Source organism: Scyliorhinus torazame, chromosome 20, assembly GCF_047496885.1.
Source record: "Scyliorhinus torazame isolate Kashiwa2021f chromosome 20, sScyTor2.1, whole genome shotgun sequence".
Classification (NCBI taxonomy): Eukaryota; Metazoa; Chordata; class Chondrichthyes; order Carcharhiniformes; family Scyliorhinidae; genus Scyliorhinus; species Scyliorhinus torazame.
The window spans coordinates 11,409,060-11,423,525 of record NC_092726.1 but is presented as its reverse complement, the minus strand read 5'-3'; the positions used below and the strand labels follow the sequence as shown (position 1 = coordinate 11,423,525).

At 47.1% G+C, this 14,466-nt stretch overlaps 1 protein-coding gene across 1 annotated transcript in view; it reads right to left on the bottom strand.

Annotated features, from left to right (window-relative positions):
* sema4c (sema domain, immunoglobulin domain (Ig), transmembrane domain (TM) and short cytoplasmic domain, (semaphorin) 4C) overlaps positions 1–14,466 on the bottom strand; it is an 84,183-nt gene that overhangs the window by 52,563 nt on the left and 17,154 nt on the right. The window contains 2 exon segments of the mRNA XM_072485659.1: positions 9,884–10,088; positions 11,257–11,327. Of these exon segments, the coding sequence (XP_072341760.1) occupies positions 9,884–9,998 (115 nt within the window). The 5' untranslated portion in view covers positions 9,999–10,088; positions 11,257–11,327.

The following is a 14,466-nucleotide window of genomic DNA, read 5'->3' as shown; positions in this document are numbered from 1 at the left end:
GCCCGGTCATCTCAAAGTGTGCCTTCCTAGTGTAGGTCCAGCCATAGCACTCTACCAACCATCCACATATTTGACAGGCATTGATCCCATACAATATACGATGACAGCAAACAGGCACCGAGAACCAACTTCATCCACATTTGCATCCCCGAGTTGGAAACAAAGGCACAAAATGTTGACAATGCGGCACAGATAACTGGCATTCTTGTTGATGGTTCCATTGAAAAGATTTGTGGACTATTCACTGATGGTGAAAGCTTCTCCACCAATAATAATTACCAAATAGGAAGCATGCCCCCTTAAAACTAATGGGTTCCAACCCTTGCCACGGGCCAAAGTACCATTGGGAATCCAGAGCAGCCCACGTGACCTGATAATGGAAAACCCCAAGCTGTGCAGCTCCTTGACTGCAGTTACTTGGCTGATGTGGAATTATCTCAAATACAGGCTCTGGGTAAGGGAGAGGAGACTGATGAACCAGTAACCCGAACTCCTGATTACTGTCCAATGCTTGGAGTGAACCAATGCCAAGTTGGACTGGAAATTCCCCTGGACCCAACTTCCTGCATGTATTGTGTCATTATTTTAATTGAAGGATTCCATCCTCTTTCAAACACAGACTGCGCTCAATCCAAGGAAGGCCTCACATGAATCTGTTTCACCTCGACATCCGCTCAGTTCAGCCAGGCAGGCCCATGAATTAGAAGTGACCTCCAAGCCACCCGTTCCCAGCTCCACCCAGTGACCCCAGTGTTGGAAATGCATTGTGGCAAAGAGCTGGTGATAGGCAAGGTCAGTATCAGGCCTGCCTCACATGAATCCCAAACGGCCAACGCTCATTGGTTGTGAAGAAAGTCTCCTTGGGCAAGATGTTGGAGGGGATTGGGAACTGCATGAAGCAACACAAATGAACTGGCAAAATAATACACAAAGTCTGGAGGTAGAAAGGCAAAATCTCGGCAGGCGGGTGGGGGAAATTAGCAATTTCAAAACTGTCTTGCTCATGAATCAGTGTTTCAACAACAGTCTTACGACAAGGGGAGAGTAGACACCAAAACGTCCCCACTTCCTCCCCTAGATTCTGCCAACCCCCACCAGGGGCATCACAACAGAACTGAATCCTATCCTCACCAAATACCCACTTGGCATTGGTTCACTCCAAGCATTGGACAGTAATCAGCAGCACGGGTTCCTGGTTCATCAGTCTCCTCTCCCTTACCCAGGGCCTGTGCAGGAAAACGTGGAGAATGTGCAAACTCCACATGGACAGTGACCCTGGGCCAGGATCGAACCCAGGTTCTTGGCACCGTGAGGCAGCAGTGCTAACCACAGCCACCATGCCACCCTCCAACCCCACAAATGTCTCAAAATAAACGACAGCAGCAGCACAAAGACCCAGTGCTGGAAGCAAACTGGCTTTGACTGCCTTGGCTATTCACTGGCATAAAGAAACAGCACCATATTTTATTGTAATGGACTACAGCTGTTACTCCATCATGCATGACGGTGAGAATAGCCTCCGGAATAAAAAGCACAAGCTTCTGGTGGAAGAAATGAAGATTGGCTGCCTGGTGGTATTTGACTTGTTGAAGCCGAGGGCTGGGCATCGCAGTGTGTTAAATGACGACGCCTGCTCCTTCACTGCAGGCCAATGAGTGGTCAATTAAAACCTTCTGTGTCATCAGCCTGGGGCCTGGTCCATCCACTTTTCACAAAGCAGCAGCCAACTGGACTCAGTCGGAACCTTTTACGGCTTCAGTAAAAAAAGGACAGGAAAATAAATCTCGTCACTCCTCTTCTTTATCCAGAAAGTGTGCTCAGAAACTCGCAATCTGTAGGGAGACCTCCTTGGGAATTCCACTGTCTATGTGCACCTCGGGGAGTGCTTGATGGGGCCAGTGTAGAAGGAACTTCGCTCTGTATCCAACTGCACAGAGTCATAGATGTTTACAGCATGGAAACAGGCCCTTTGGCCCAGCTTGTCCCATTCCTCCCAGTTGCACGCTGCAACTGACCAACTGGTCAGTAGAAAACAAAATATTTAACACTGGCAAGTACAAAATCCATAAACAACAAAATTAAAGAGAAACTTTGAATGGATGCAAATGTTTTTCTTCCAAAACCCCTGGCTTTCAACTATTATTAACCTCCACCCGCCCATAATGGAAACAGGAAACATTATTTCCCTCGAGGAACTCCCCATGCTGAGTATGGTTTAGAAACTTACTGGCAGTCTCTGTTATGTTACAAACATAATTTACACAGAGGGAAGATTCCAAACCATTATGTCCACGTTGGCAATGGCTGGACCATCTTCAACACCCTGCCACAAAGGCACACTGCTGGCCAAGACAGACACAGCAGTCAAGCCAAGTCCTTTAGGGAAATTAAAACGTGCAGCCTCTATCTTGCTGCCTATCCCTTTACAGTTCCTTGCCAAACAGAGCTGGAAGGCCCGCCAGGAGCTCCTTGCTGATCTGACGACAGTTGTCATATCTCCGGAGGGAAAACCTGACCTTTAACGTCACATCTCCCACTCTGTCTCATCTGGACCATCCTGGTCGGAAACCTCCCACCAACTCAATGAACAGCATGTTTCATTCCTCCTCCCAGACCCTTCAGATTCTCTCACTAAAAGGCACCATGAAAACCTCTGCTATCTCTCGCGTCATCCTCTTATGTACGTGGCTTTCTTCACACTCAGCTCATCCCCTCTTTCAAAGATAGCTCACCCTGAAGGGCAGCTACCCCTGTGAACCACCCAGGATTGACGTCACAGTAAGATTTTCCACCCTTACTGCTGTGACTCTTATGCAATGCCCTGTACAAAGGTTACATTCGAGCCCCAGTCAGAGACATTGGGATGGTCAGAGAAGTCTGTTGTGAGGAGAGTTTGAAGGAGGCGGGGTCTTTGGGCATGATCTTTCTGATAATCCCGCTTCATTGCAACACGTCAGCTGTTAGGAGTCATCTCTCATTGTTTTGGAAAGTTTGTGAACCTTTCATCTGCCTTCAGTCATTGGTAAACACCCCCAGCATATTGCCTTCATCATCTTTCCCCTCCAATTGCTCCATCTGTGCTGTCGTTGATCATGGACCTGATGTTTCCATTCCCAAGGCTCTCTCCCACACTCTGTTCCTTCCTCACATCAATAACCTCCTCCTACACACCATCTAAAGCCATTCATTCCTTTGTTGATGATTTCAATCTGTCATTTCATCAGCTGGCTTCAGACTGCACACAGCAAGCCCTCACCCTGCCATGGCCGAATCACAAAAAACACAATTTCCCAAACATCCCTCACTTCAGAGTCAAGAGATTCCTCCTTCCCTTTTTCAAAGATAGTCACCATCACAAATCCGAAACAGGGTCTCATCCAATGGAAAATTCAGCTAGTCTTCGGTCTCTCCCTTGGCATATGGAATAAATAATGCTCCTTCTTGCCTTCAAAGGCTCTGCCTGCCATGGCTTCTCTTCCATCTCAATCCCCTTCACTGCTCAACCAGCTTCAAGAAATTTGTATGCCAAACCTCGCTTCCCAATTTATAAACAAGCACTTGAATAATACGCTGTTATAAAAAAAGTGTGAAAACAAAACGTACCAGAATCTAAATCACAAGGACCAATCCAAGTACCACCAAGAGGGTTGCCACAAAACTGGCACTGAGAGAGAGGATTCCCTCCCATTCACCACCCTGGACAACAGCAAGGACATGCTCAAGTGTCGGAACAGCCAACTCCTGGCTCGCTGGATAAAGAACCAAAGGCCACACAATGAAACATTTACATTTTGACACAGCGAGTGGTTATGAGCTGAAAAGCAACATGGAAAGGGGTGATGGAAGCAAATTCAGTATTTCCTGTCAAAAAGGAATTGGACAAATACTTCAAAAAGAAGCATTGTCATGGCGATGGGAAAAGATGGATCAATTGGATAGGACTGAATAGTAGCCTCTCTCACTGCATCACCCTATAATTTTCTCACCTTGTCACTCACTGTGCTTTCGTACCAGTGGAACCATATCCCTGGGGAAGCACATCAAGGGAAAGAACAGCGACTTGTGGGCAAACAGCGACTTGTCGGCAAATGCCACCCTTGTAAGATTTGCAGTCAACACAGAAATCTCCCTCGTCCGCTATTGGGGCCACAAAAGACAGTTTTTTTTAAAAATCACAATAGTTAACATGTGATATGGCTGGTCGTGCTTTGACAGGAAGCAGATGTTAGCTAACTCAGGGGGACGCACGACCCTGGGCCAGTGTGTGGTCATGTTAAAGGAAGGACATGGTTTCTGTGGCCAACCACCTGCATTCGATGAGAGTGCTGAGTTTTGAGCTTATACTCAAATGACAGGAAATCGACACCAGCCCTGGCTCCTGCTTAAAGTTAAAAGGAGTCAACGTCACTGCACCCGGTAGAGCTCAGGACCTACAAGAGTGCAGAGCGAGTGAGCAGAGGCTCTCCCTCAGAGACCCCTCAATCAAGGCCGATCCCAGCTCCAGTCAATACCCTGTGGACCACAGGAAAAGACACTTCCGGCGATCAGGAAATCCAGTGAAAATACCGACCAATATATTCAGAGCGAAACAGACTTGTAACCTGGTTTCGGAGCTGTTCAATCACGGCACAAAAACACTGAACAACAAACCAGTTCCTTACAGTATCAATGTCCCCCCCCCCCCCCCCAACCCCGTCTCCTGTTTATATACTCTCACGGGTAAACATCGGAGTCCCAGAGCTTGCCAACACCCCATCCAAGAGCCATTATGTATTTATGATGTATTTATGATCACAAGCAATGACTTCCTGAGACTGGAGTATGGATGGTGAAAGCAGAGACTAATCATGTCCCCGCATGCATTTTCCACGAGAGTCATGAGAACAAGCAGAGGCTGTTCAGCTCCTCGCGTCCCTGCTCTGCCATTCAGAGATCATGGCTGATTTGTATCACAAAACTATTTATCTGCCTCGACTAGTGAAGCTCTCCCAATCTCACATTTAGAAGATAGGAAGACAACTTCTCACTCTCGTTCCCTAAACTGTCCAGAATGGCCTCGCACGGACAGTAGAGTTTAACCCTTTAATTATCACTTGCGCCACAAATGGAAAAAAATTATCTCCCTCTATGTAATACCCTGAAAAGCACACACAAATCAATCATTAACCTTCTACATTCCAGGAAATCAAACCTAGTCTATGTAATCCTCATACATTCCCCCCCCCCTTCTGCCATCCATTTTGGCAGCTCCCTCGCTTTCTTGGAGTGTCAATCATGAGCAATGTGCCAGACAGTGCCTTTCACAATGGTTACATGTAAAAGAGTTCCTTTCATTCTTTTTTAAAATAAATTTAGAGTACCCAATTCATTTTTTTCAGTTAACGGCCAATTTAGCGTGGCCAGGCATCACAGTGGCGCAGTGGGATAGCCCTGCTGCCTCACGGCGCCGAGGTCCCAGGTTCGATCTCGGCTCTGGGTCACTGTCCGTGTGGAGTTTGCACATTCTCCCCGGGTTTGCGTGGGTTTCACCCCCACAACCCAAAGATGTGCAGGGTCGGTGGATTGGCCACACTAAATTGCCCCTTCATTGGAAAAAATCAAATAAATAAATAAATTTAGCGTAGCCAATCAACCTACCCTGCACATCTTTGGGTTGTGGTGGCGAAACCCATGCAAACACGGGGAGAATGTGCAAACTCCACACGGACAGTGACCCAGAGCCGGGATCGAACCTGGGACCTCGGCGCCGTGAGGCAGCAGGGCTATCCCACTGCGCCACTGTGATGCCTGGCCACGCTAAATTGGCCGTTAACTGAAAAAAATGAATTGGGTACTCTAAATTTATTTTAAAAAAGAATGAAGAGTACCCAATTCATTTTTTTCAGTTAACGGCCAATTTAGCGTGGCCAGGCATCACAGTGGCGCAGTGGGATAGCCCTGCTGCCTCACGGCGCCGAGGTCCCAGGTTCGATCTCGGCTCTGGGTCACTGTCCGTGTGAAGTTTGCACATTCTCCCCGTGTTTGCGTGGGTTTCACCCCCACAACCCAAAGATGTGCAGGGTCGGTGGATTGGCCACACTAAATTGCCCCTTCATTGGAAAAAATCAAATAAATAAATAAATTTAGCGTAGCCAATCAACCTACCCTGCACATCTTTGGGTTGTGGGGGCGAAACCCATGCAAACACGGGGAGAATGTGCAAACTCCACACGGACAGTGACCCAGAGCCGGGATCGAACCTGGGACCTCGGCGCCGTGAGGCAGTAGTGCTAACCCCTGCACCACCGTGCTGCCCTCAAGAGTTCCTTTCATGAACAGCACACGGAACACACAAGTTGTTGCAAAATAGAAGTTGGGACAAAGAACAAAATGTTTTTGTCCAAAGGTTCTTGGGGTTTTGAAATACAGAGGTTCAAAGGGAGGGCGGGGAGAGAGAGAGAGAACGTGAAGCATTTCTCCCAGAATCCCATCCAGGAGGCCTCTCGCCAAAGCAAAACCACTCCAACTGGACAAACTGAGTCAAGCCTGCTCCTCTCCAATTCATCAGCCAGGGTAACCCATGTTCTTGTTGTTACCATTCCAGTCTGCAGTAAATTATATTCACTGCTCTAATTATAGACCTGCAGTCTAGTTCTGGCAGAGAGGATCTATAATTTGTTAAAGCTCAAAATATAAAAAAAGGATCTGTATTCAACTGCAAGTGTGCCGAGAGCACGAACTGGCTGCGCAGGGGTCCGGTGTTTCAAGACTGAATCGCGACCTCCGTTAAGTGCCAACTTCCGCTGTTGAATTCAGAGTCATTGCGGAAACATGAACTCAGTTTCTCTCTCTCTCCACAGATGCTGTCAGACCTGCTGAGCTTTTGCAGCATTTTCGTTGCCTCGCTCATGTCCCATGTGCAGCTGCCAGGGTTGGGTGTGTCACTGGAGGGGCAGCGGCGAACTGCAAAGAGGAGGAGTTGTGGGAAAGTTACTGCAAAAACAGTGCAGGCTTGCAGTCGAGACAAGGCTCAACGACTTTTTGCAGACAAATGGGATGTTGCAGGTGAGATGTCAGTTTCTGAGGAGTGCTGGGTGGCCGTCAGGGGTGTCTTTTAACATTATAAAAGAGCAGTGGGGGAATGACAGCAGAGTTGAAGAGGGAAGGGGCAGTACCAGAGGATAGGCGACAGTTTACAATCTCAGCTGGTGTGAGGGTTGGACAGGAAATCAGAATGGTCTGGGGACCCAGGTTCAAATTCCGCCACTGCAGTTGGTGAAATTTGAATTCCAATGTAAATCTGGAATTAAAAAAGTGAAATGATGACGATGAAACTATTGGACAGCAAGGTGGCACAGTAGTTAACACTGCTGCCTCACGGCACAGAGGTCCCAGGTTCGATCCCAGCTCTGGATCACTGTCCGTGTGGAGTTTGCACATTCTCCACGTGTTTGTGTGGGTTTCGCCCCCACAACCCAAAAAATGTTCAGGGTAGGTGGATTGGCTACGCTAAATTGCCCCTTAATTGGAAAAAATTAATTGGGTTCTCTGAATCTATCAAATAAAAATAAAAAATGTTTACCATCTTAAATGGTAAGAACATCACAACAGCTGAAAATGGCAACAACAATTTCACCATGCCCTCTACCGGGCCAACAATCAGGCTGCCAACATGGTCACTTGGTTGAGAAAGCCAAGATCGGGTCATTTGGCCTGGGCCTCCAGCTAAACAGGGGTCTCAAAATCAGATACTTGGCAATTTTTTGCAACTTGTTTTTCTGCGCATTCGGAAATACCAGTAAAATTGCTGTTCCATGTTGTACTTCAGGCAGCCAGAGTCTGTTCTGCCTTTCCTCCTGGAGCATGAAGGAGGAGGCAGTATGTAAATATGTTCAGGCAGTAGAGCTCACACAGGGTTGAAGTTATCATACTATTTGCTCAAAGTAACTATGTTGAAAAACTACCTGTTGTGAAGTGGCAAGAATGGAAACACTTCTCTGGATTGCAAGTCAGACAGATTGCTTCAAGAAAGACTCAAACTGGGCCTCTCTGGGGTGTTTCCGAAAATCACAATTACATTGCAGATTTTTGTCAGTTTGCCTGCATCAGTGGCTCCAGGTGAACGCACGTCCAACATGCAGAAGCAGCGACAAGCTCTCACCGTTCAGCCCGGAGTTTTAAATGGTCTCATCATGCTGAACATCAACTTAACAAAAGGCTAGAAAAGCATTAAAGTCCTGCGGCTCTTTCTTTTGGTGACCTGTTCTGTTTTCATGCACCTTCATTTTTATTTATTTTTAAAATGATGTCTGTGGGCCTCAGAAGCTGCAAGTGGCCCGGGCCTCCCTCAACCTCTCAGAGGGCCTGAAGACCCTACCAGACACCAGCTACCGGTATGCAGGGATTATTTTCACATGGCAGGGAGCTCAAAGTCAGGATGAAGGGAACAAGCTATTCAAAGGCAAGTCATCACTGCATTATTTTTGGGAACTCAGAGCAAGAAGCAAAACATTTCACCAGCACATTGTGTGTGAAAAGACTAGAGGACCAGGCTGCATAGATGTCATCGACTGCAGAAGGAGGCCATTCGGGCCATCAGTCTGCACCGGCCCTTGGAAAGAGCACCCCACAAGTCCAAGCTTCCACCCTATCCCCGTAACCTAGTAATCCCACCTAACTTTTTCTGGACACCAAGGGCAATTTACCATGGCCAATCCACCCAACCTGCACAGCACATCTTTGGACTGTGGGAAGAAACCGGAGCACCCGGAGGAAACCCACGCAGACACGGGGAGAACGTGCAGACTCCGCACAGAGAGTGACCCAAGCTGTGAATCGAACGTGGGACCCTAGAGCTGTGAACCGTGCGGTCCCTAGCAGTCAAACACAAGGCAAAATAATTTGGCTTGGAGGCAGAGACAGGCTGTTGAGCTCGGCATCTTTTGAAGACTGGACATCAGTGCTGCAATATTTACTGCATTGTTCGGTAAAGACCACACAAATTCTTTAAAAGCAGTGTAGTGCTAATTGCAACTGAGTTAGACATGTCGAGGGAGCTGAATTCCTGCCCGCAGATGCACCCCATTACCTAGTATGTGATTGCATTCAAATTATGCGTGCTTATTGAGTTCTCTCACACTCTGTCTGACAGGATGATACCCCACAACCTGGCCAGGTCTCTGACTGAGGATTGCATCAGTGATTGAAGTCCCACAGGAGACGACAATGCCTTTAATGACTGTTAATTCATCAACACAGCAGCTGTTTAATGCCTGAAACTCTTCACTTTTAATTTTCCTCTGAATCCTCCCCATCATTACCCACCCCCAATACGTAACATCCTCCTCAGATGGTCGGTACCAACCATCATTCCTTTCTTCCTCCAATCAAACTGCTTTCAAGGGCTCCCATTTGGACCTGTGTTCCCAAGACCAAATTTCTCCCCTTTCTCAACACAGGAAAATGCCACAGTCAAAGTAAGACACAAATCTCTGTTACATCCCAGGACATTCTTGCAGGGTGCCACCTTCACATGTTAGCAGGAGCCAGTCGTATGTCCCTCATTTCCACACAGGAGCCGGAACTCATTCCACTCTGTAACCGGAGAAAATTCTGTCCAACTCGCAGGGATTCCAGAATGTCACTTGGCTGCAATTTCTCACCTCGCTCACTCTTACAGGTGTCTGGCATAAACAGGTTGTTGAAAAATCCAGGCTTGGGCACAACCTCATCAGTACAAATTATTTAGGTCACCTTCACTCTAACCTTTATTGCATTGTCAGTGCCTAGGTTTCTTGATTCCCATCCCCCATTCCCAAACACCGGTTTGTTCACCTACCTACAGGGTGGGCTCACCGCCTAGAGTTCACAAAAAGACTGACGCAGAAGGAAATGGACTACTTACCACTGTGGCTCACTGTCTTGCGTGGCACTGTATTCCAGTCGCTGGCTTGTGCCAGCTGAAGTAGTGTCACCATCACAAAGTTGAAGACCCGGAGGCAAGAGACACCCCTGGCCATCTCTTCTGTCCCTTCGCAGAACACAAGTCACTTTTTCGTCTTACTTTGCGGCTTCCGACCACCTCAAAACCTTCAACCTTCTGGTCACCACTGCAATAGTTATTGAACAATGAAAGTGAGTTGCGGGTGACGAGCAGAGATCATGCCCAGTTGAAAAGCACAATGCCCACGAAAGGGGAAGGACCAACCGGTCAATCAACCACATTACATTTGGACGCAGTGTGGCCTTGTACCCAATCACCCAAGTGCTCCCTCCCCACATCACGCCAACATACAATACCGTCTGAGATGCCAAGAGGAAATAGCATGACAAGAATTGTATACAACATTTACCATTTGGCCCATTGTCTTTGTTTGCAAGGAAATGGAAGATCTGGGAGTGGGACTCATTGAAAAGCTCTGTGCAAGCAGCAGACTTTGTTTAGTATATCCAATTGCCTTTCGAAAATTACTGTTGATCCTGTTTCCATCACTCTTTCAGCAATGCATTCTGCATAGTAATTAAAATTCTCTCACACCCTCCAGATTTCTTTAGCCAATTATCTTAAATCTATGTCCTCTGGTTACTAACCTCCTATCAGCATGACATCAGCATGAATGTTTCTTTCTCTCTCCCCTCCCCCCAAACCACTCTGTCAAAACCCTCACTTTTATTAACCATCTCGACGAAATCTCACTGCTAGTCATTGCAAATTTTTCTGTTCTCTCCGTTTGACTCAAGTTATACTTCCCTGGTCCCATTCTAGTAATTGTATCCCTCTTGCTGCTGGAAGAACAATTTTGCAAAGTATGGGGTGAGCTTCAGTCCAACGCCACAGAATCAGGCCAAGTCACATAAACCTGGAGGACAGTGCAATTCTGATCTCCCCAAAATTAAAAATGATGGAGAGGCACTGGAGGAAGTGCAGAATCTCACAAGGGTCACATAACTGGGAAGACAAATAAGCTCCACTGGACGGTCACACTCTCACCCCCACTCTCTCTCTCACCCCCACTCTCTCTCACCCCCACTCTCTCTCACCCCCACTCTCTCTCACCCCCACTCTCTCTCACCCCCACTCTCTCTCACCCCCACTCTCTCTCACCCCCACTCTCTCTCACCCCCACTCTCTCTCACCCCCACTCTCTCTCACCCCCACTCTCTCTCACCCCCACTCTGGAAGACACACACAAAATCTCATCAAAATTTCATCACGCACTGGAAAACCTGTGTCAGATTGCACCGTGTGTTGTGTTATACATACAAACAAGGACTCACAGAGATCTCTCCCTGCAATCTGCTTCTACGCTGCCAAAATATTGTGAAAACCTCAGCAGGTCAGGCAGCATCTGTGGAGAGAGAGAAAATGGGTTAACCTTCAGATTAGAATACAAACTCTTTTTCAGAACCCAAGTCTTGATCGTTTACAATTTCCAAGAACTTCAGCAGCCACCCATGAGGCCAGACTTCTTGTGAAAACTGTCAAGTGATTCAACCCAAGTGTGCCTGACTGACAAGTCAAAACTCTCATCCAACATTGTCAGACATGTAGATTACTACCCAGGAGTGCCTCTGCCAACCTACACTGGGCTCAATGGTTGTCACCAATTAAACATCGTACCCGATCAGATATTACATGCTCCAAACCACGCCAGGTGATATCGTTGGTCACGAAACCCGACAACATTAATCAGTGGTGCAATCTCTAAAAGACAGTTAACAGACAGGTGCTCTGGATACGACAGTGATCTGTGTCACAGTTAACATCTAATCGCAAGTTCAGCTCTCACAAATCCCAACTGAGCACTCCAATCCCAAGTGAGTGAATGCACAGCAGTGAGATCATTGCCACCATTAAACTGCTCGTCATTGACATTCCCATCAGAAGCTCCGCGGGGAGTCTCACCGCCACACTCGTCACCCTGGTGTAATGCAGATAAATTAGATCATGGCCTGTTCCCTCGTCGCCATGGCGTATCGTAGGCAAATTAGATCATGGCCTGTTCACAATTACATCACCCTGACAGGCCGGCTTCTGGAGAAATTGCAGGCTCCCTGTTACAGTACGGCAACTTGGTTATCTGACAGGGCAGCACGGTGGCGTAGTGGTTAGCACTGGGCCTGTGGCGCTGAGAACCCGGATTCGAATCCCAGCCCTGGGTCAGTGTTCGTGTGGAGTTTGCACATTCACCCCCACAAGCCAAAAGATGTGCAGGTTAGGTGGAATGGCCACACTAAATTTCCCCTTAATTGAAAAAAAAAAAAAATGGATACTTTAAAAACAGAGGAAAAGAAAAAAAAAAAGAAAAACAACTTGGTTACCTGGAAATTCTTGCAGTGAATTAAAAGATTCACTGGGTAATTGCCACGTCAAATGCCTTGGACAGAAACAAGCCATTTAGCGCAACTGGTCAATGACAATATTTATGCTCTACGCAAGCCTCCTTCCGCCAAACTTCATCTAACACGGTCTGCTTTTCCTTCACTTCCTTTCTCACTTTTGCTCTTATTATTTCCTCTCCAGCACCTCCTTTAATACATATTCCTTCCACATTCTCATCATTCTCTCGGTCAACACACTCCTCCCGCAGGCATTCCCTGATGGATTTTGGAATCATTATCTGATATTGATGGGCACTCCTGTTCCTCCTACTTGTTTTTCTGGTCTTTGCGCAGGGCAGAAAAACGCCACATCAAAACAGTCGCTGAAAACTGGTTGTTCAAATGGGCCAGTCTAAATCCAAGTTAGACAGTACAGAAGGCCATTTGGACCATCGTGCAGACTCTTTCAAAGATCCATCGAAATACTCCGACATCAAAGAAAAGTCCCATGCTATTAATTGTAACAGTCACTATTCACTGTGCTTCTATCACCTTTCAGGCAGTGCGTTGTACATTCTGCTTCATCACTGCCACAAGTCTTCTACAGCTGTTTTTTTGCCACTAATCTTAACCCTGCATCCACTTGTGGCAAATTTCTCCCTATTTAGTCCAGCAAAATCTTTATCATAATTCTGAACGTCAACACAGCGGTTGAGAGAACACAATCCCAGCTTCCGTCAATCGCTCCACATTCAGGACCGGTACCATTGCTGTAAATCTCTTCTGTACCCTTGCCACGGCCTCAAACACCCTTCCTGAAATGCAGTGCTCTTAAAGTGAACACAATAGTTCAGTTGGCATCTAACCAGTCATCTGCTACAACAGGAAATATAGCATAAACTCCCTCATTTAAACTTCCTTGTATGGTCATTGTTAACAGGAGTGATAGCCAACCTGTAGTCCACAATTCAAAATGGACAAGCTCTTGCTGCAAAGCTGGCCCAGTGACCAATCATTCACCCAGGAGTAAAACAGGCAGCGCCCATGAATATCTGACCATGTCAGGAGAAGCGATCATGGTCAGTCTGTCCTCATGTGACTTTCAGGAAGAACACATTCAGCAGCAGGGGTCAGAAGCGTAGACTGGTTTGGGTTCTCACTGCAGGTAAGAGGGCACAGAGGGTTAAAAAAAGGGCTTCTATTAGAACATAGAACATAGAACAATACAGCGCAGTACAGGCCCTTCGGCCCACGATGTTGCACCGAAACAAAAGCCATCTAACCTACACTATGCCATTATCATCCATATGTTTATCCAATAAACTTTTAAATGCCCTCAATGTTGGCGAGTTCACTACTGTAGCAGGTAGGGCATTCCACGGCCTCACTACTCTTTGCGTAAAGAACCTACCTCTGACCTCTGTCCTATATCTATTACCCCTCAGTTTAAAGTTATGTCCCCTCGTGCCAGCCATATCCATCCGCGGGAGAAGGCTCTCACTGTCCACCCTATCCAACCCCCTGATCATTTTGTATGCCTCTATTAAGTCTCCTCTTAACCTTCTTCTCTCCAACGAAAACAACCTCAAGTCCGTCAGCCTTTCCTCATAAGATTTTCCCTCCATACCAGGCACCATCCTGGTAAATCTCCTCTGCACCCGCTCCAAAGCCTCCACGTCCTTCCTATAATGCGGTGACCAGAACTGTACGCAATACTCCAAATGCGGCCGGACCAGAGTTCTGTACAGCTGCAACATGACCTCCCGACTCCGGAACTCAATCCCTCTACCAATAAAGGCCAACACTCCATAGGCCTTCTTCACAACCCTATCAACCTGGGTGGCAACTTTCAGGGATCTATGTACATGGACACCTAGATCCCTCTGCTCAGCCACACTTTCAAGAACTTTACCATTAGCCAAATATTCCGCATTCCTGTTGTTCCTTCCAAAGTGAATCACCTCACACTTCTCTACATTAAACTCCATTTGCCACCTCTCAGCCCAGCTCTGCAGCTTATCTATATCCCTCTGTAACCTGCTACATCCTTCCACACTATCGACAACACCACCGACTTTAGTATCATCTGCAAATTTACTCACCCACCCTTCTGTGCCTTCCTCTAGGTCATTGATAAAAATGACAAACAGCAACGGCCCCAGAACA